Here is a 23,276-nt window from a genome sequence, read left to right as displayed (position 1 = left end):
CTCAATAACTGCATATTATCGATATATATCCTCCTCTATACTGTAAATCAACTGTGTAGAAAGCAGATATAGAGAGAACTGACATAGAGCAGACAACATACAAATAACTGTTATTTTGCACTCTTTGGAGAACAATGACAAGAGAGATACCTATGTCTAGTGCAGATGGAATTCTTTCCTGGGATCCCTGGTCTGTGGTTAACTGACTCCTAACTACTGAAACTACAGCTATGAAGAACTGCCTCCATCCTTGACTGATTTGCCAAGGATTTTCATGGAAATGGTACCTAAACTTTTATTTTTACTTCCTTCTGCCCTGCCACCTCAGAGAGTTTGAGCTTTCCAACAGTCACTAGAGTTCTATTAACACAGTGGACCCTGGGCAGTGGTCCAGCTCCCCCAATTCCAGGGACATCTCCAGTTACAGTGCAGGCAGTCCCTTGAGGATTCTACTCACTTGTTGCTATAGAAACTGCCTGCAGGATCTAAAAACCTTAGGAAAAATGCCTGAAGGTTTGAGACTTTGCCTCAGCTCCAGAAATAAACTTTCCCTAGCATAACCATGTATGTCTTTAAAAATTCACTAATTTATGCAATATAGAATACATGATATTTGCTAAAAATGAAGCCTCTCTATCCAAACTACTGAAGGAGATACTTCGAACGTTCGTTCCTCCTCACATCCAAGCAATTTATTAAACTGAGAGATGCTGAGTCTGAGAAATCAGTGCACTTTCAATTCTGAGAATTTTCTCAGAGGGATTTTAGTTTCTCAGACAGAAAAAGATGCGTTTACAAAGCTGTCTCCATTTACAATTACATTCAAACATGAATTGATACCAAGGGATGGATTAGTTTTCAACAGCTGCTACTAACAGATGACCACAAACTGGGTGCCTTGACATGGTAAGAATGTACTACCATATGGTTCTGTGACTCCCAATTTAAGCGTGAGTATTGCCAGGCTAAAATTCCTGTGCCCTCAGGGCTGGACTCCTTTCTAAAACTTTGGAGGAGAGTCAATTTTCTTGTCCTTTCCATCTTCTAGACTAGGGAGCACCCATGTTCCTGGGCTCCTGGCTTCTTCTCTATCTTTAAAGCCAGCAGGGCTACATATCTCTGACCTTCGTTTCATCATTTTAGCTTTTTTCCCTGATCATAGCCAGATCGTGGATTCCTATTTCCAAGACTCATTTTCAAATGTTTAAAGTTCAATAGCATTTCCAAGTTCCTTTTGACATTAGTTAACATAGTCAAGGCTCCCCCAGATTAGGAGGAGTTATATGTATATAACTTTCATAGAATATATATATATAATATTCTATATAAAATATTTGTGGCAAACACAGGACTGTGAAAAAGTCATCAGAAGAATAGATCTAATTTCTAATTATAATTAATATTTGGAGCACATGTACTATGAAAATAGAGGAAAAGAATACTGGGGATGGTTAGATATAAACAGAAAGGAGAAAAATATGGAGCATGGGAAGGTAGTGAAGAGAAACTAAGGATACATGAAGAAGCCATATGGAAACTCGTACTTTATAAGATAGTTTAAAACAATTGTCTTAAAAGAAAGACTTTGTGTGAAAGTACCATGCATGTATGGATAGTACTGATTCCAGAATCCATGATTTATGAAATGAAAATCCCAGTGCCAGATATAGGATACTTCCCTAGGAGTAGCTGGCTAGGAAGGGCACAGAACCCCCTGTCCACAAAAAGTTCTATGGGATATGGTTATTATCATTAGTTGTCCACTGGAAGTAGAAGATTATAGTCTATCTCTGAAGGTATCCCACATCATGGTTGCAGAACTGAACTAGAAGCTTTCTGCCTTATGGCTAACCTCTATAAGTGATAAACATTGTTATGTGGACATGTGGGGAAGAAGAGCTAGCAATGGTCTTCCCCAATATTAGCCCTTGTGTGCTACAATACCTAATTGCAAAGCAAGAACTTCTTATTGGTGCAATAATAGCATGATCAATATAGAGGAAACCAACGTATTTCTGGTTAGATCTGAGTACTGACTGTTCCATAGAGTTCACGTGTAGTACAGAACACCTGATCACAAAGACTCATAGCTGGGAAAATTTATCAGCACTAGGAGTGAACCTACTATGATTGTTTACTATAAGGATGTGTTGTCAAATTGTCTGTATATCAATAGACCTGAGCTATCCTAGGTATTAATTTAAAAAAAAAAACCCTTCTATTTACAGCAAACAGATCGCGGTTGGACAGATGGCTCAGTGTTTAAGAGTATTGGCTGCTCTTCCAGAGAACATGGATTCAATCCCCACATGGCAGCTCACAATTGTCTGTAACTCCAGTTCCAGGGGGTTCAATGACTCTCACACATACAGGTAAAACAATAATGTATATAATTTTTTTAAAAAATCATTTAAAAAGTTGTATATATACATATTAGAGTACTACTCAGCGGTAAAAAATGACTTCCTGAATTTTGCATGCAAATGAATGGAAATAGAAAAAATTATCCTGAGTGAGGTAACCCAGACCCAAAAAAATGAACGTGGGATGTACTCACTCATAATTGTTTTTTAGCCATAACTATAGGACATTGAGCCTATAATTCGTGATCCTAGAGAAGCTAAATAAGAAGATGAACCCAAAGAAAAACATATAGTTATCCTCCTGGATATTGGAAGCAGTCAAGATTGCTGGGCAAAAATTTGGGAACTGGGGGGTGGGGTGGGATGGCAGAAAGGGGAGATGGGGAGAGAAAAGTGTGAAGGAGAGGATAGGGAGAACTTGGGGGAATGGGATGCTTGGGATAATGGAAGAATGGATATGGGAGCAGGGAAGTATATATCTTAATTAAGGGAGCCATTTTAGGGTTGGCAAGAGCCTTGACTCTAGAGGGGTTCCCAGGGATTCAGAGAGATGTACCCAACTAGGTCCTTGGGCAGCTGAGGAGAGAGAGCCTGAAATGGCCCGATCCTATAGCCATACTAATGAATATCTTGCATATTACCATAGAACCTTCATCTGGCAATGGATGGAGATAGAGACAGAGACCCACATTGGAGCAATGGACTGAGATCCCAAGGTCCAAATGAGGACCAGAAGGAGAGAGAACATCGCAAGGAAGTCAAGACCGCGAGGGGGGCACCAACCCACTGAGACGGTGGGGCTGATCTATTAGGCGATCACCAAGACCAGCTGGACAGGGACTGAAAATGCATGGGATAAAACCGGACTCACTGAATATGGTGGACAACGAGGGCTGCTGAGAAGCCAAGGACAATGGCACTGAGTTTTGATCCTACTATATGTACTGGCTTTGTGGGAGCCTAGCCGTTTGGATGCTCACCTTCCTAAACATGGATGGAGGGGGGAGGACCTTGGACTGTCCACAGGACAGGGAACCCTGACTGCTCTTTGGACTGGAGAGGGAGGGGGAGAGGAGTGGGGTGTGGGGAGTAGGGGGAGGGGAAAGGAAAAGGGAGGTGGCGAGGAGGTGGAAATTTTTAATTAAAAAAATTTAATTAAAAAAAAGAAAAGTTGTATAAAATGGGATCTAATGCAAAAATTCATGACTGGTCAGAATGCTGAGAACTGCCCACTACTGACTGCTCATGATTTAACTGGACACCCATATTGTAACTGCCTCGCTGAATAAGGTACTGAGCCATGTGGCAAACATAGACAAAAATAAAGGGCTAATATAAGTTATAAGAGTTAATAAGAAGCCTGAGCTAATGGGTCAATCTGTTTATAACTAATGTAGATCTCTTTGTGGTTTCTTTGGGACTCAACAACTGCGGGAATGGGGCAGGATAAAAACTATAGTCAACATCATATCCCTCCTCCAAGATTCAGGGAGCATTAAGAAAAAGGGCAGAAAGAAAATAAGATCTGCATGATAGGAAGAGGCTATAAAATGCTGTCTTATGAGTATGGCATGGCTATGGCACTCATAAACTCAGGTTAGCTGTGGTTGCCCACATAGGACATACATAAAACAAAGCCAGCAAGCACTCAACCAGAAATGGGGGAGGGGTTCATGGGGCCCCCATACTACCCAAGGGACCTAATGACTATCCAACATTGTTGGGGGAAAAAAAGTCATTGTCTTCAGTGATACAGCCACTAATGAGTCCTCCAGTGGATGGCTTCATAACATGCCTACATGAATGCTCTTGATTAAAACTAACGGGTCACAAAGGAAAAACGAAACAAAAAGAAAAAAAGTGGCATGGGTACAATGTGGGAGGAAAGTAGTGGAGGTAGGAGAATGATGAGAAGGTAGAAAAATAGTACGACTATAATGTAACATATATATATATATATATTCATATAAACATCCTTAAAAGTATCAACTATTATATATGTAAGAAATTGTCGAATATTATTTTGATGGCTACTCTTGGTTGTCAACTGGACTACATCTGGAATTAACTAAAACTCAAGTGACTGAGTACACCTGCGAGGGATGTTTTCATTAATTAAATCAATTTAAGTGGGAAGATCTATTTTTATCTGGATCTTTTGAGGTGGGAAGATCCACTTTTAATGTAGACCACAGCGTCTTGTGTTAGCCTACTTAAAGGACATGGAAGAAGGAGGCTTTCACTCTGCCTGCTTGTTGTCATGAGCAAGTCTTCACTGGCATTAGAGCCTACTTCTTTAGAAGTCCAGTCTATATAAAACACCAGCTGAGACATCCAGCCTTATGAACTTAACAACTATTGGATTCTTGACTCTTCCATTGGTAGATAGCCATGTTAGACTTTTAGATAAGCTGATCACCCCTGTAAACCATTCTAACAAATCTGATAGATAGATGATAGATAGATAGATAGATAGATAGATAGATAGATAGATGCAGAGTATATAAATTCATTCTATAGGCTCTGTTCCTCTAGAGAAATCTGACTAATATAATTATATATGTGTGAAATTGTCAAATATACTTGTATAAAATTATGTATATGTACATTTGTTAAAACTTCCATATATCATATATAAAACTGTCATATATATATATATATATATATATATATGAAATTGTCAAAGCACAATTGTTTTAATGTTTTGGAGAACTTTAATAATCAAGATAATGGATAATAATCAAAGATTGTTGCTTATGTCAGACTCTTCTGCTAGGTCCTCCCCATCAAACATGCTACCTGAGCTGTACCACTTATCTCTCTTAAGGTGGGAAAAAGTTACAAAGACAGAAAGGACACCTCAGAAACAGTTAAGGAAAACAGGCATCAAGCCAAGGATTTTCCCAGATAGAGGTGATGGAAATGTCAATTCACCAGAGATATGAGTGAATTAGGTGTAGTTTCCCAAGAATTTATTGGTCAATACCCCAATACATACTATAAAAGTATTTGAAGATCAAATTTGAGATGCCTATCATCTGCTTTTCTACAACTGTAAACAAAATATCCAACACTGAAAACTTCTAGAGAGGAAAGACCTCTTTTAGCTCAGAGTTTAAAGGGTTAATCCCATGGACACTTGGTTCTGTGATTCTGGGTCCATGCTGAGGCAAACATCATGGAGTGGGCAATATATGGAGTTTTTCACCTCACGATGGACAGAACTATGGGAGAGAGGGAAATGGGGATAGAAAGGGGATGGGGCAAGAACCTTTCAAAGACATGCCTGAGTATCTTACTTCCTAGAGTCAAGATTCATCTCTTAAAGGTCCTGGCACCGCTCATATCATGCAGCTTAGCTGTGAACCAAGCAGTTAATATATGAACCTGAGGCACACACACCATGTTAAAACCACATCAAAAATTAATTAGGTGACGAGTGTGAGCTCATCGTGGTAGAATTCGAACCACTGTATGAGATGAGAGATTGAAATTCTCCAATTCCCATTCAATGTCCCATTCCCACATGAGGACATAGCAAGAAGACATTGGTCTGAAAACCAAGAAGAATGCTTTCTTGGGGACTAAATAGGCCAAAAAATTGATCTCAGACTAACCAGGATGTCCAGCTGTAATAGTTACATTTCTATTTCTCAGCCCACCTAGACTGAGGCATTTTGTCATAGCAGCCTAAAGTGACAAAGAAAATATTCAGATATATAGGCAGCAAATGGCAGAAGCCCAGACATATAAAGCAACATCAACAGAACTAAGAGAAGAAGCAGGCAAACCTACAGACAGGAACTGAGAATCAAGCATGAAGCCAGTGAGAGAAATCAGGAATTAATTTGAAAATATGACCCATACTACTAAGCAAGTCAACTTAAGTGATGCTCACAGAACCCTGTATCTAATAACTAACTCACCAAAATGGACTGTGTGATATACAAGTCTCCAAACAGTCCTCTGCACTAACATAAGAAAACATGCCTGTCCTAAAAAAGCACTTCATTAAAAGGGCAACTGAAAGGCATTTAATTCTAAATATTGCTTAGACAATATATTTTTACATAATCCGTGTGACAAAAAGAAAACAAATTACATGGAAAATTCCAAAGGAGCACCCTGAAAGTATACAATACATGGGAGTCTGGAGAGAAACTTCATGGGCAAATTGATAGCTTTAAGTGCTAGTGTTAGAAAAGAAAAGTTAAAACCCATGATAGAGACTACACTCTACCTCATAAAAAAAGAAAATAAAATAAAATACATTCAAAGCATAAAGAAGAAAATACTAGAAATTATCGCAGACGCAGCAACAACCAATCACAACTTCTCATACCTCTGTTACTGTTGGTTTCTCCGTTTGTAAGGTTTGTGTTTCCTGCTCCTATAAACTTAGCACCAAGCCAGAGACTGTTTCTGAAAGCAGAGTAGCAGAACCCAATGAACTGGAAGCTATGACTACAATTTGAACATCTGGGGAATTCATAAAGTAGCTCGAAGTTACTATGGTGATGGGAGTACTCATTGCTGACCACTGTAAGCAGCCTGGGCTTCTGCTAGAAATAATCCACTCAGAAACTGGGAGACTCCTTGGAGCCTCCCTTGGCCATCTCTGCCCACCAGTAGTGAGCAGGCCACTAAAGGAAACATGAGGGTAATGATAAAGGCTCAGACCGCTCAGTGACACCTGGATTGTGCCTTTTACCCAGAAGGGAACCCAAACTGGCCCACATGCTGTATGGAAGTAATGAGAAAGAAGTGTGTATTCTGGAGGAATAAAAAGGTAAGTAGCACACAGGACCTCAAGAGCAGCGTCTTGCACTTTTTGTGACTCTCTCTCTCTCTCTCTCTCTCTCTCTCTCTCTCTCTCTCTCTCTGTGTGTGTGTGTGTGTGTGTGTGTGTGTGTGTGTGTGTGTGTATGTGTGTGTGTGTGTTAAGTCTTAGTGGATGCCTTGGCTGGCTGCTACCAGAGAGAAACCTTGAGATAGATGGAACTTGAAGTTAAAATGAGGACAATGAGGACATGAGTGCTTCTGAGGAGACAGGGACCCTGTTGTTGGATTTTACTTGTCACACTTCATCCTCCCCCAGCCCCATCTCCTGTCCAAGCACTGCAGCTGAGATCCCAGAGCACGGTTAGCCTTGCACAGTTCCTTGCTCTGCTCCTACACTCATCCCTCTCTCTGTCCTGGGTTCTTGATGTCATGGCTTTGGGCTTTCTGTAGAAACGACTTTGTCATTCAAGTGCAGAAGTGTAGAGAAAGAAGGCCAATATAAATATCTCTGGGCAATGGGAGAAAGGCCCATAAATCACACCTTCTTTCAAAGCTGAGGGGAAACCCCATTGGTGAAATGCTTGCCGCCCAAGCCTAGCACCTAAGTGCCATCCCTAGTACCCATATAGAAGTCAGGTGCAGAGGTGTGTACTTGTGATCCAAACACTGGGAGGCATAGACAGGCCTTGCTATCCAGGCAACTTAGCCTAATCAGTGAGCCCCAGCTTCCAGTGAGTGACCCTGCCACAAAAACAAGATAGACTCTTTCTGAGGAATAACACCTGAGGTTGACTTCTGACCTCCAACACACACACACAGAGATGGAGAGACAGAGACAGAAAGAGAGAAGAGAAAGAAAGTGAGATAAAGAGACAGAGAGATGGAGAGACAGAGAGATAGAGAGAAGAGAGCCTCCTTCCTGTCTCAGGTAAAAAGACCTATGAGGCACGCTTTAAGCTTCAGAAGGTTCTGGGTGGTGGAACATGCAGCCATCAACTTAATAGAAGCCCTGTTCTGATGAATTGTCTCATTCTCTGGCTCCCTCCTCCTGCTCTTTGCTCTGGGTCTCGTCCTAAATGAATTATTCTCATGTAATTTTTTTGTCCTTTCTTTGAGGAAAATCCAGTTGGGACACCAGTCTTCATACCAGAATGTTGATTCTTCCCTGGCCACACAGAGCTCTTCATGTTTTTTAGAAAGGATTGAACACAACTTGCAGTCCATGTATTTGTATAAGGCCACCCCTCTTGGGAGAATGAAGGCTGGCAGTTTTCCCTAGGGAAGACGTTCTTCTAACTTGACCCCATTGCTAATGGCCCCTTCTTGCCCACAGTCCCTTCTCTTTAGGAGTTCCATTTCTTTGAAACAAAAAGCCAAACACATAGCTTCTCTTTTCACATTAACTTTCCCGGGAAGGTACCTGGTGATTAGCGAACTACGCTACCCTAAGATAATCCCTCAACCCTTCTGTTTCTCTCATTTCTTTTCTTTGTTGTTACACAGTCTCAGAGCCATGCGCTCCTCTTTTTAAATGACAGACTATTTTCTTTGGCACAGCTCCAGAGAGCAGCAACAGTTAAAGTCGCCGCTATGTGAAAGAGCTGTATTTGTTTAGAATTTAATCTGAGGGCCGTGAGAGCAAGCGACCTGGATTTTAGAAGCCGCCCCAGGAAATTCACAGGATTTTCTTTCCTGTCTTCTTGCCAGGAAGCTGGCTTCTCTTTGGCCAATGGTGAGTTGCAGTAAGGTCAAAATTTATGCTAGCTGGGCTCGCCTAAGCTCTCAGCCACCTTGCTCTCTTCTTACCCTTACGTATATACAGCAAAAACAGAGGCAAGAAAATGACAGCATTAGCTTAGGCTGCCACACGACAGATGGGACAAATAATCTTCCCAGATCTTTCTTGGAGGAATATATAACCAACAAAGAAAAGGGATTGACTTCGCACACACAGACACATCCATCATACTTTCAAGAGCAATTCAATCTAGGTGAAGAAACAAAATGACCTTCAAAGGAATGCTGTACTGACCCATAGAGGACAGAAGAGAACACTGAAGCTGGAGGCTCAGAAGTGAACTTGAAGACCAACAGAACATTTGAACAATGGGAAGCTCACATCATTTGATGGGAAGTGGTGGTGTGTTTTCCAACTTAGAAAAGGTTAGAAATCTGGATTCCTTATCTCAGAAGGAACACGGGAGCAACGGTGACCTTGGGTTGGGAGACAGAGGTCAGAGGTACCATTTGATCCACTTTTAGCTTCATTATCAAAATGAAAATGTTTGCTTAGCATGGCAAATAATGTTTTTCAAACATCTGTAAACAAAGAGCATGCCTGGTGTTGGCTTTGTCCACTTAACTCTCAGTAATTCAGAAAAGCTGCCAGAGTTCAGAAGCACAGGGTTCAATTTGGCACTTGCCATGGGAACCTCTCTGAAATCTGCCTTCAGGATGCTCTGGTCCTCTGGTTGTAGAAGCTCCACTTCTTGTTCCCTTATTTTTTCTCATGAAACAGCTCTCCGTACTTACTTCCTAGACAGTAAATAACTTGGTTCTGCCGCATCGCTAGTCAATCCCTAAGGATCTGCTCCACAAATCACCTTCAAGGCTGTTTATTTTGCTTTATCTTCTCCAGGATACAGGGAATAACAGAAGTTGCTTTTGTTCAGTCTGACTTAACCATTCATTTATTTTCTTTTTTTTTCTTTTTGCTGCCTTCTAACTCACAAGATGGGGTGATAATTAATGTTTTACTCTAAGAACTTTTGCTTTGGTTTTTGAGACAAGGCCTGTAGTTTAGGCTTATGCATCAAAGATAAATTTTAACTCCTCGTCATTTGCCTCCATCTCCTAAGTGCTGGGGTAATAGCTGTGCACCGCCATGCCCAGCTTTTGTAGTACTGAGCACTGACCTTGGGGCTCTGTGCATGCTAGCCACCAAGAAAATAAAGAGAAGAGGATAGAAGGAGGGAACGCAGGAAACAAGCAAGGAAGTGGGCAGGGGAAGAGTGGGGAAATTTTTCCAGGGTCTATTTTTTTTAAATAATATTATAGAGAATGAAAATTAGTGAGCAAGTTTTTATTATTATTAACAAAGATCTCTTAAGGAATTATATTGCAGTTTTACACAGCAAAATCCATCATAATCTTTCTTATTTCGTAAGTCCTTCCATATTCAAAAATAAAATCATATTTTTAGAGCATATGGTTGGTTAACTTATTCCAACATTTATGAATCTACTGACAAATGTTGATTCAACCGTTGTGCATTATATAGGCAGGATGGCTGTGTGAGAGGACTTTCCATTTTAGCTACAAGTCTAGGCATTTTGTACAGATGGAGCATTGTGACATTGATCTGTTGCCCAGTTGAGGACTATGACAGAGGGCACCTTCATCTCAGCTCACCATCAGAACATCAGCATTTTCTGAGTCTTGAGTGATGTGTCCTCTGCCTACAACTTGCTTTCTTGGCTTCCACGGAGTATTTATCTATCTATCTATCTATCTATCTATCTATCTATCTATCTATCATCTATCTATCTATCATCTATCTATCTATCATCTATCTATCTATCTATCTATCTATCTATCTATCTATCTATCTTACATTCTTCAGCTCCTACCACTCTTCCCTTTAGTTGATTTTTTCCCTTGTTTTTCATTGGTTTTTACATTTTTGGTGTTAGCAAAACAAAATAGAAAACCCAGAAATCTTACCATCTCCACCAAGGATAAATATAAGAACATTCCAGCAGTCACTGTTAAGATCCAGTCTTGGACACATGGATCAGCAGACACGGAGAGACCGATGTACAGTCCTATGAAGGCGGTCAGGGCACTTAGAAAGTTCATTAGGATGGCAGTCCTGATGGAGAGTCCCGAGCTTAAGAGTACAGCGAAGTCTCCTGGAGTTTGGGCAGGGAGGGGGAAGTCACCATCACTTATCTGAAGATGCTTTTGACAAATTAATGTACTACTAGTTGGTTCTGAATTGAGCAAACAGAACTGATTTGGAAAGTAAAGATGAATGATCAGTTAGTAAAACACAACCACCTACACCTCTGGGGCTCGCAGCCCAGTTGATTTGAGGCTCAAAATCAATGTATTTCTTTTCCTAAATATAGCCCTTCCAGAGAGGTCTGTGACACATTCTCCAGTCTCTGATACCCCGCAGCATTTTCAGCTCAGAAAAATGCAAAGTGAAGGTATCCTCTAGCCTGGAGTTTCTTAGTTCATTTCTGTTGTTGCTTTGGTCTGGATCCTTGCTGGGAGAATTGTGATGCTATCCAGGCTTTTATGGCTTACTTACTTGGAGTGTAATGTAAGGAAAGAGAAAGACAGCTGAATCAGAGATTTTTAAATCCTTCAAATGTTGATTTGAGAATTGAGCCCTTTCTTTAGAAAACGCTTTTATGCAATGATCAGAGTCAGAGCATACCCTTCTTTCCATACCTCTGTGCCAGAAGATGAACATTTTACCTGCAAATCTAGACGGTCTAGTGTTCAGTCTCGTCACCAAACAGAGGCTGAAATTGAATAGAGATTACATGTGGGGCTCTATTCACAAATTCCATTGCATAACCGGTCCCAGAAATAGCTCACGATGGCACCATACTGGCCTGCTGCACACTGCTACATGGCCCCATGAGTTGAGGTTGAAGGTCAAGTACCACACCACTAGTGCAGTAGCTTAACACATGGCCATGGCGTTTGAGTCCCAGAACAGCTCAATTTCGCTGGACTCAGAAAGGACCTTAGCTAAAGTGGGTCAGTAATAACTTGGTAATGGGACTTTGGGGAATGGAGATTGATCACAAGAGGGCATGGCTGACCCATGGGACAACGCAAACTTGAAATTGAAAGCAGAAAGAATGAGCCTGTCCTACTTTCTTCATTCTTGCTCTGATTAAACACTCTGGCTGAAAACCTATGGGAGGAAAGGATTTATTTTGTATTATATTTTCATGCCACAGTACATCACTGAGGAAGTCAGAGCAGCAACTCAATCAAGACCTTGGAAGGATGCTGCTTGGTGACGCACTCCATTCATACTTAGCTAGCTTTCTTATACAGCTTAGGACCACCTTGTCAGGGAATGGTGCTGCCCACCATGGGCTAGGCTCTCCTAGCCCATCAATGAAGACAGTCCCTCATAGCCATGTCTACAGGACACCAACCTCCTCTAGCCAATCCCTCAATGTATGCACCCTTCTGAGGTGGCTCTAGGCTGTGTCAAAATGACAATTAAAGGCTAATTGGGTAGAGGTCTCCCTCTCTATAGACCACCTATGTAAGCAGCACCCCCTGCACTAATTCTAGCCCTGTTTCTGAAATCTCTATTTTATTCAGTCTTGGTTCCTAGGGATTGGTGTACAAGGTTGGATACTAACTTTATATAATAAAAGTGCTCTGTGTATCTGATACCATATACCTGTTGCTTCAATTTTATGCTGAGCTTTAATTATTCTGTATTAATCGGGTTAACTCATGTTTTTATTTTAATTTGAATGATGTTTTATCTCACAGGCCCGTTTTCTGACACAATGATTTCTCTCTTAACATGTTTACTATGATTAACATGCAAGATTTTGTGAACTTTGCCAAAGTTCTTTATAATGAGACTTCTCTGGATGACTCTCTTCTATAGTGAATTAGCTGGAATATGTGAGGCACAATTCTCGACCCTGGGAAAGAAAATAAGGAACCCTCTTAAGATTTATCTAAAGGTCAATGCATTTGTTTGCCTAGTTGGTTGGTTTTTGTTTTGATTTGATTTGCTTATGAATTAAATAAACTAAAAATTGAAAGTGATTGAAATATAATGTTTCTCTGTTTTAAAGTCTAGAGAAGAAGCCAAGCAAACTATTGGTGGGGATATACTAGGACACCCTCAAGAAGCGGGAACACTTACCCATTTCATGTGGAATTTCATGACACAAAATAGCAATTGTTGTGGTTATTCCTGACTCCAATGAAGAGGAGAAGGCTGTCCCTATTACTAGGCCATCTGCAAAATTGTGCAGGCTGTCCCCAACCAGTATCATGATTGCCAATAAGCTGACAGTTTTGCCTAAAGAAGGAATGAGAAGTATTAATAAAGAGCTACAGATGTCATGGGTTCCTTCCCCTCCCAGCACCTTTCCCATTCGCCCTGACATTCTTACATTGCACCTCATCAAACAGCCCTGTCATATTCAGAATTAAAGATAAGCCAGAACCGGAAATGAAATGTGGTACCCAATAAACTCAAAATGATCACTATATTTTTTAAGTGCTTTGACCAATCATAAAATAAATTATGTGCTGATATTTGGTTTCTTCATTTAATTGAATTAAGCTAGGATGATTTGGATGAGAATGGACCCCACAGGCTCGTATGTTTGAATGTTTGGTCCCCAGTTGGTGAAATTCCCTGGTAACAGTTGGAAGACATGACTCCTCTAGAGGAGGTGTCACTGGGGACAGTCTTTGTTTTATTCTGGGTGCTCCCCTCTACCTTCTACTGTGATTTGAGATATGAGCTTTCTGCTGTTCCTGCCATCATGTTTTTCTTCCACCATCATGGACTCTAACTCTAAGAAGTCATAAGTACAACTAAATGTCTTCTTTTATAAGTTGCCTTGGTCATGGCATTTTATCGCAGGAATAGAAAAGGAACTAATGCACATGTCAAAGATGAACCCTAAAGCAGTGCTACAAACCCCTAAAATGCTCCCAGTGCCTTTCCTGCCATGGTCTTTGTAAGCATTCTAAGATAACCTAAGAACCCTGCTACATGCACGATGCTGATGACCCTCACATCATTCATATGTTGGAACTTGACTTTCTGAGGTGATGCTATGGGGAAGTAGAGCCTTAGGGAAGTTGTTAGGTGTTGAGCTGGGGCTTCTGCTCTATCCTGCTTGCCATGTGAGGGCACAGTGAGAAAACACCATCAGTGAGCCAGAATGGGGGACCTTGCCTCTCCTTGACTTTGGCTTTTCATGTTACAGACATTGGAAAAAATTTTTTTATCATCTATAAATTACCCACATAAGGAAATGTATTAGAGCACAGCACTGTTCGTGGACTGAGTCAACTCTCCCCGTGGGGTACCACTGGCGTGCTGATGAGCATCCAGAGCTGCTGCTCTGACCCTGATGCTCCTGCACCGGTCTGCTCAGTGTAATTTCTGTCATCATGAGATCACTGCGATGCCTGACCTGACTGTGATTAACGACCCTCCTAAACTGCCTTCTTTGCCCCCCAACCGTGTCTGCAAACGGAATCACAATCAACTTTTCTGGCTCCCAAATTATCTTTGTAGCTATTACTCACTGTACTGTCTTTTTGCAAGATAACTTTTAGTACCAGACCAGCTAAACACTGAACAAAATAAAGAGACGTTTTCTTTACATAGGGTTATGTTCTATTGTGCTCAATATCTGCTTAGTAGTTGTTAAAAATTATCATAATGGGCTTGCATTTTAAAAGAAAAAAATCTATTAAAAATTTCATAACTCAACCTAGTTACAGATTTGAGCAACTAACCAAAAAGGTACTTTGAGAATAATACATGTTCTGACAGTAAGCTCCCTGGGTTATTTTAGTCAATAAGAATAGACATTTACCAATAACCGCAGACTAAAGCTTTATTCCTCTGCTTCAAACATGCTGTGGAAGTGGTGTAAGCAGAAGCTGCTGCCACTATCACTGAGAATGTTTTCTGAATAAGTGGTGGAAACAGGCAGAGGTTAGTTTCTCAGATATTGACCAATTGTGACCCAAGAATGAGAGGTCCTGCTGTATTTTGCAGTAGGACAGTGAGTGAGACAACACACTGTATACTTAAACAAGTGATGAACAAAGTTCCTGTTTTCAAGCAGGAGATAGCTGCATTAACTGTGCTACAAAGATGGCCTATATAATTTACTTCTAAAGCCCATACATGTTTGTAAATATCAAGAATTGAGTTAATGTGTCAGGTTATATAATTTCAGTGGTAGAGTTCTTGTCTGGCTGTATGAGGGACTAGGTTTAATCTCCCATATGAAAAAGAAGAGTATAGAACAAATTTTCACCTTTTTCAGGGTTTACTAACTTTTTTAATCCTTTGTTAAAACTGGAGAAAGTTCAGGAAGTGATCATAAACACACAGGATAAATACCAAATTTTTGGATTCAGGAGGTTCACTCCAACACTGCCTGAAAGTTCTCAGCCTCTAACGACACTATGTCACTTTGATGCTCCTGCCAGTTTTCAACAACAAATTTCTTTTTATAATATAATTTAAAGTGGTGTATTAAGGCACAGCTGCCTACAAATAAAGACTTATGTTTTCCATTTGCCTACATGCAGGTTTGATCCTAATAGAATGCATACAAATGCAAGATTTTCTGTGCTCTAACCCTTTCTAGAAAACTGTGTGGCCTATTTTCATTGTCTATTACTTTATTATCTCTGGTTACAGGTTTATAAATGTCACAGTGTGGAAATGTAAGAAGACACAAAGCAAATAAACATTCGCATGCAAACCACAAGCTACACACCATGCGCCTATGCATGTTTAGCAAGATCATTCATGCATTTAATGGAAGATAGCGTTTGCTGATGGTTTAATATACTTGACACCAAAATGTAATATTTCACCTTTCTTCGTGTTCTGGCACGGAGTCACACATGTCTGAACTGAGATTTTCCACCATGAAGCGTGGGCTAGAACTAATCTGATTAGTGGTTTTGTTTATTTAAGTCAGACTGTGGAGAGGATTTTCACATCCTGTCTTTTGAAAGAAAAGTTGAGCCCTACCAACGAGGCAATATGAAAGAACGGATCACAAAGTCAAAGCTAACTCAGTATTTTCCCGGCAAACAGCAGCTGAGTGTTTTAATTCGGATTTGTTCGCTGTTCATTTGTATGTTACGCATGATACCTGCAGTGGGAGGATTATTTCCATGAAAAGGCTGTTGCTCCCTGGTGTGGTTTCCACATTCTGCTCCTAATTTGACTTGGCATACCCCCCCCCTTTTATTTCAAAAGTAAAACCAACAAAGTCTGACATAGATCTGCTAGGTGCCAAATATTCCAAATTCATACTGGAACTAAAATTTATACAAAGATTAAATAGTATCCTTGACTTCTTGTAGAGATGGCTCTGCAGTTACAAACACTAGCTACTCATCCAGAGGACCCAACTATGTTTCCCAGGTCCTATATGGTGGCTCATAACCATCTTTAACTCCAGGTCTAGGGGATCTCATACCCTCCTCTGACCACTAAGAGCACCTCACTCATGAGGAACACAGACATACATGCAGAAAATATATTCACATATATAAAAAAGTTAAAAATATATTTACAAAAGAATTAAACAACATCCTGGAAGCAGAATTGTAAAGAGTATGAAATTACATATTTTTAAATCAAATTAGCAAATTACAAGACAGTATAGCTAGAACAAAGCAAGTTCTGTTATAGTAATATTGGTAGTAACAATACGTATTTATTCTTATTAGTATTTACATTCCAAGCTACATGGCAAACTACAGACAGTGAACACATGCCTGTTCTATTCTCCAGTACATACACACAGCCTCAATCATAGCACAGCTTCAGACTATTTTGTTCATGCTGGTGATCACATTCAGGGTTATAAACATGCTAAGAAAATGTTTTACCACTGAGCTGCAGCTTCAGCTCCCCAAAGTACATCTTGAATAAAAACTTGAGAGAATCCATCTATGTATGCATGAATGACCACAAGGAAATTTTGATACAATAGCATTTTCTTTGCTTGTGGATGCTAGAGCTTCACTAGCCGTGTAACCTCTCCAACAACTGGTTTCTTCATTTGTATAACTTAGGAATACTTACTCTTAACTTTATTGTGCTAGGGGAGAATCAAGTGAAGTAATCCATACTAAATGTTTACCACAGTACCTGGCACATAAGAAGGGTTTCATGATAACTTTTATACTTGCTCACCTAATTTACTATGGTAGAATTGGACTAGCTAGTCATGACTGGCTAGCATTCAAACATTATGACAATTTTGTTACAGAAAAGTAACAAAAATTAGAAAAGGGCAGGTATAAAAGCAGCTGATGAAAATCACACCAAACACAAACTTCAATTATCCATAAACTAAGGAAAGAAAAATGAACGTATAAAGTACATAACTGAAATTCAGAAATAACAGAGACAAACCAAGCATGATGGCTCATGACTGTATGCCCAGAACTTGGAAGGCCGAGGCAGGAGGGTTGTCATGAGTGACAGGTCAACCGGCCTACATAAAGAGATCCAGGACAGTTTGACTAGTGGTGAGACCCCATCTCACATAAAATCTTTCTTCCAATAACAGAAATTAGTTAACTGGAAAAATCATAGAAATAAACATTGATAGTTAACTATCAGGCAAATAAATAAGATGTGCACAAAGCCACTGACTGGGATGCTGCCATTTCATTGACAGTGCAACAAATGAGACGAATCACGAGAGAAAATAAAAATGTAACTCTGCCTCCAAAAGTAATAGTGAATGAAAGGTCTGGAAGACCATCGAAGCCTGACTTTCGAAGAAACATAGAAAATACAAATGTATATATACTAATTGAAGATTTCAGAAAGTGACATTAAATAATTGAAGAAATCAATTGTAATGAATGGAATAAAGTTAATATTGGCATGTGGTATTCTTAAAAGGCAGACAAGAATGGATATTTGCCAAGATCTTATTGCAAACCTTTTCATCATGAAATAGAGATGCACTATTCAATCATGCTCGTTTTGACATATTTGTTTAAAAACAGATATAACTTTCTGTGTCACTTTTTATATTTAAAGTTTAACTGTAAAATTGAGACTCACATTTTCTGTTGGAGGTTGGCACATCGCCAATGGGTAGCTCAGCTGTCTGTGAATCTTCTGGGCCTTTCTATGTCAGATTAAAATATAATTAATGAAAAGTGAGTAACTGTCACATTTGGTTGGAACCTGAAACATCTAAAGAGTTACATTGACATTTGGAAGATATTTTGCTACTCCAGCTTTCATATACCCAAAGTACGCACACTCATACCACAAGGACATTTGCTCAAATGTGTTCATAGCCTCTTTATTCGTGATAGTCAAAACCTGGAAACAACCTAGATGCCCCTCTATCAAAGAACGGATAAAAAAAATGTGGTACATTTCACAGTGAAGTACTACTCAGCAGTAGAATACAATGACATCTTAAAAATTGAAGGCAAATGGAATGAAATAGGAAAAACCATCCTGAGGGAGGTACCCCAGACCAAGAAAGACAAAGTAAAAAGCTATGTATTCACTCAAAAGTGGGTATTAGACACAAAGCAAAGAATAACCAGCCTATAGTCAATGACCCCAGAGAAGCTAGGTAACAAGGAGAACCCTAAGAAAGACATGCATAGATCCCCCTGAGAAGGGGAAATAGACAAGATCTCCTGAGAAAATTGGGAGTTGATAATATTGAGAGAGGGAAGAGGAGATCATAAGGGAAAGGAATGGCTGAGACTGGGGGAGGACAAAGAGGGAGAGCAAAAAAAAAAAGATAACTTGATTGAGGGAGCCATTATAGGGTTAGTAAGAAACCTAGCACCAGGGAAATTCCCATGAATCCACAAGGATGGCCTTTGCTAAGCCCCTAAGCAATAGCGAAGAGGGTGCCTGAAATGGCCTTACCCTGTAATCAGATTAATGACTACTTTAATTGTCATCATAGAGTCTTCTTCTAGCAACTGATAGAAACAGATATAGAGATCCACAGCTAAGCACTAGGCAGAGCTTCCAGAGTCCAGTTGAAGAGAGGGAGGAGTGGACATGTGAGCAAAGAGGTCAAGACTACCATGGGGATACCCACAGAAACAACTGACCTGGGCTGGTGGGAGCTCACTGACTTTGGACTGGCAGTGGGGAACCCTGCATAGGATCAAACTAGGCACTCTGAATGTAGCTGGGGCAGTCTGTGGGACCACGGGAAGTAGTACCAAGATTTATCCCCAGCTCTTGAACTGGCTTTTTGGAGCCCATTCTCTTTGCCTGGATACTTTGCTCGGCCTAGATATAGCAGAGAGGGCTTTGGTCCTGCCTCAAAGTGATGTGTCAGACATTGTTGGCTCCCATGGGAAGCCTTACCCTCTCTGAGGAGTTGATAGGGGGTGAAGTCGGGGGAAGGTGGAGGATCAGGAGGAGGGAAGGGAGTGGGAACTGGGATTGGTATGTAAAATGAGAAAAAGATTGTTTTAAAAATAAAATTTTAAAAAAATTTGTTCAGTTTATGTACCAACCACAGTTCCACTCTCCCTCCCCTCCGCCCACTCCTCTCTGCCTTTCCCCACCCCCATCCACTCCTCAGAGAAGGTAAGGACTCCCTTGGGGAGTCTACAAAGCCTGGCATATCAAGTTAAGACAGGAAAAGCTCCTCCCCCTTGTATCAAGGCTAATCATGGAATTCTACCATTGGGAATGGGCTCAAAAAGACAGTTCATAAACCAGGCATAAATTCTGGTCCCACTGCCAGGGGCCCCACAAACAGACCACACCACCCAACTGTTACCCACATTCAGAAGGCCTAGTTCAGATCCAAACAGGCTCCCCAGCTGTCAGTCCAGAGTTCATGAGCTTCCACTAATTCAGGTCAGCAATCTCTGTGAGTGAGTTTCCCCATCGTGATTTTTACCACCCTTGCTCATCTAATCCCTCTTCCCTCTCCTCAACTGTACTCTAGGAGTTCAGCCCAGTGCTTGGCTATAGATCTCTGCATCTGCTTTTATCAGTTACTGGATGGAAATTCTATGATGACAATTAGGGTAGTCACCAATATGATAGCAGGGGATGGTCAGTTCAGGCACCCTCTCCACCATTGCTTAGGGTCTTAACTGGGGTCATCCTTGTGGATTCCTGGGAACTTCCCTAGTGCCAGGTTTTTCACTAACCTCATAATAGCTTCCTCAGTCAAGATATTTCTTTCCTAGCTCTCCCTCTTCATCCCTCCCCCAATTCAACCATCCTGTTCACTCATGTTCTTATCCCCCTTCCCCAATCCTCTCCCCCCCTCAATTTTCCCAGGAGATCTTACCTATTTTCCCTTCCTAGGCCCCCCATATATGTTCCTCTTAGGATCCTCCTTGTTACCAAGCCTCTTTGGAACTATGGGTTGTAGTCTGGTTAATTTTTGCTTTACATCTAGTATCCACTTAAGAGTAAGTACACACGTTTGTCTTTCTGGGTCTGGGTTACCTCCCTCAGGATGATTTTTCTTTAGTTCCATCCATTTGCCTGTAAATGTTATAATGTCATTTTTTTTCAACTGAGTTATACTCCATTGTGTAGATGTACTACATTTTCATTATCCACTATTCAGGTGAGGGGCATTTAGTTTTATTCCAGGTTCGGGCTATTATAAATAATGCTGCTATAAACATAGTTGAGCAAGTGTCCTTGTGGTATGATTAAGAAACCTTTGGATATAAGCCCAAGAGTGGTATTACTGGGTCTTGAGGTAGACTGATTCTCAATTTTCTGAGAAAATACCATACTGATTTCCAAAGGGACTGTCCAAGTTTGTAATCCAACCAACAGGGGAGGAGTCTACCTCTTACTCCACATCCTCTCCAACATAAAGTGTCATCAGTGTTTTTGATCTTAGCCATTCTGATAGGTAAAAGATGGTATCTCAAAGTCATTTTGATTTGCATTTGCTTGATGACTAAGGATATTGAGTGTTTTTCATCCATTAGAGATTCCTTTGTTGAGAATTCTCTGTTTGGATCTCTACTTCATTTTTAAATTAAATTATTTTGTATTTTGATATCTAGTCCTGGATTTCTTTATATATTTTGGAGATCCGCCATCTGTCAGATTTGGGGTTGGTAAAGATCCTTTCCCATTCTTTAATCTGCTATTTTTGTCTTATTTACGGTGTCCTTAGCCTTACAGCTTTTGAGTTGCAGGAGTTCCCATTTATTAATTGTTACTCTCAGTGTCCATGCTACTGGTGCTATATTTAGGAAGTGGTCTTCTGTTCCAAAACATTCAAGGCTACTTCCAACTTTCTCTTCTATTAGGTTCAGTGTAATTGAATTTGAGGTTTTGATTTATGTTGAGGTTTTGATTCACCTGGACTTGAGTTTTGTGCACGGCAATAAGTGTGGATCTATTTGCATTCTTCCACATGTCGACACTCAGTTATACCAGCACCATTTGTTGAAGATGTTTTCTTTTTTTCCATTGTGCAATTTTGGCTTCTTTTTCCAAAAACAGGTGTTAATAGATGTGTGGAATAATGTGATGGTCTTCAATTTGATTCCATTGATCCATGTACCTGTTTTTATGCCAGAACAAACTGTTTTTACTTCTATAGTTGCATAGTAGAGTTTGAAGTCAGAAATTGTTTCTTTATTGTACAGGATTGTTTTGGCTATCCTGTGTTTTGTTTTCCCATATGAAGTTGATTATTATTCTTTTGAGACCGGTGAAATTGTGTTGGTATTTTGAAAGGGATTACACTGAATCTGTAGACTATTTTAGGTAAGATTGCCATTTTTATTATGTTGATCCTACCTAACCAAGAGCGTAAGAGATATTTCTGTTCTCTATCTTCTTCAATTTATTTCTTCAAGGACTTAAGGTTCTTGTCATACGAGTCTTTCATTGTTTGGCCAAAATTACCCTAGGGTGTTTTATAACACTTGTGAGTATTATGAGGGGTGATGTTCTTCTGATTTCTTTCTCAGGCAATTTATCACTTGTATATAGGAGGGATGCTGATTTTTTTAGCTAATCTTATATCCCATCATATTAATGAAGGTGTTTATCCACTGTAGGAGTTCCCTAGAAGAATTTTTGAGTCACTTATGTATACTATCATATTATCTGCAAATACGAAAGTTTGTCTTCTTCCTTTCTAATTTGGATCCCATTGATCTCCTTTTGTTGTTTGATTGCTCTAGCTAGAACTTCAAGTATTATATTGAATAGCTATGTAGACCAGACTGGCCTTGAACTCAAGGAGATCCACCTGCTTCTACCTCTCCAGTGCTAGGTGTGCACCACCATGACCAGCTTTAAAATAATTTTATTTTATTCATTCATTCATTTGTTTTATATCCCAACGCAGCCTCCCCCTTGCTTCTCTCCTCTCACTCCTTCCTCCCTCCTCCCCTCTCCCCATCCACTCCATACTTACTCAGAAAGGGGCAGTCCTCCCCTGTGCATTAGTAAAGCATGACCTATCAAGCTGCCATAAAGACCAGCACCTCTCCCTGTATTCAGTCTGGGCAAGGCAATCCAGCATGAGGACAAGATTCCCAAGAGCCAGCCAAAACACCAGGGACTTTCCCTGCTCCAATTACCAGGAGTTCCACAAATAGACCAAGCTACACAGCTGTCTACACAATCGCAGAGGGAATTAAAATCGTTTTTAAGGGAACTCTTTTATTTTCTTATCATTGAGTTAACATTAGATCTGCAGCCTCCTGCTGCATTTCTCATGCTGTGTGTCTGTTACACATGTTGTAACATCTCTTTCCTTAGGTCTTCTCCTTCAGCGTCAACCCCATATGAAAGTCATGCTCACAAGTTTACATTCGTGTGCCATTTCCCATTTGGTCTGTCCCTACAAGCTTTTGTTTAAGAACTAGAAATGGGAATGTTTTTTTTTACCTGATTGGAATTTTATTTTAAAAATGTATATGGAAAATGCTGTGAGAAATCCATTTGCATCAAAGGTAGTTACTATGGCACACAGCACTAGAAAAAAATTGGTTCTCTCCTGGATTATAAAATAAACATTCTCAATCTAGACAGACTAACAAATCCCTTGCCCACCATTTATTTGCATTAAACAAGAAATAACTGAGGGTTAAACAAAATGGAAAATCCATAGGGCAACTGGCTTGTGAAAATAAATAACTGAAATGATGGAAATTATTATGTCAGTCTGATCACTGGGCTTTAACAATGCAGACAGTGGTGACTTAAATCTGTTCATAATGTGTTTTGTACAAAAAAGGAAGGAAGAAAGAAAGGAAGGAAGGAAGGAAGGAAAGAAGGAAAGAAAGAAAAGGAAAGGAAAGGAAGGGAAAGGAAAAATAGATTTGAGGTGCTTGACAAACTTTTCCAAA

General features: G+C 40.1%; 1 protein-coding gene across 2 annotated transcripts in view; it reads right to left on the bottom strand.

The window, feature by feature from the left end:
* The window catches only part of Slc39a12 (solute carrier family 39 member 12), a 93,526-nt gene that overhangs the window by 12,909 nt on the left and 57,341 nt on the right, over positions 1–23,276 (bottom strand). For both annotated transcript variants that reach the window (XM_041630834.1, XM_041630835.1), the window contains exons 10-12: positions 18,001–18,067; positions 13,063–13,221; positions 10,869–11,056 (exon numbers count right to left, since the gene is read on the bottom strand). In XM_041630834.1, the coding sequence (XP_041486768.1) occupies positions 10,869–11,056; positions 13,063–13,221; positions 18,001–18,067 (414 nt within the window). The remainder of the gene's footprint in view (positions 1–10,868; positions 11,057–13,062; positions 13,222–18,000; positions 18,068–23,276) is intronic.

Source organism: Microtus oregoni, unplaced genomic scaffold (genome assembly GCF_018167655.1).
Source record: "Microtus oregoni isolate MIOR12 unplaced genomic scaffold, Mior012 000035F_ref0000213, whole genome shotgun sequence".
In the NCBI taxonomy this organism is placed as follows: Eukaryota; Metazoa; Chordata; class Mammalia; order Rodentia; family Cricetidae; genus Microtus; species Microtus oregoni.
The sequence above is the reverse complement of the archived record's forward strand: the minus strand, read 5'-3'. Positions and strand labels throughout refer to the sequence as shown.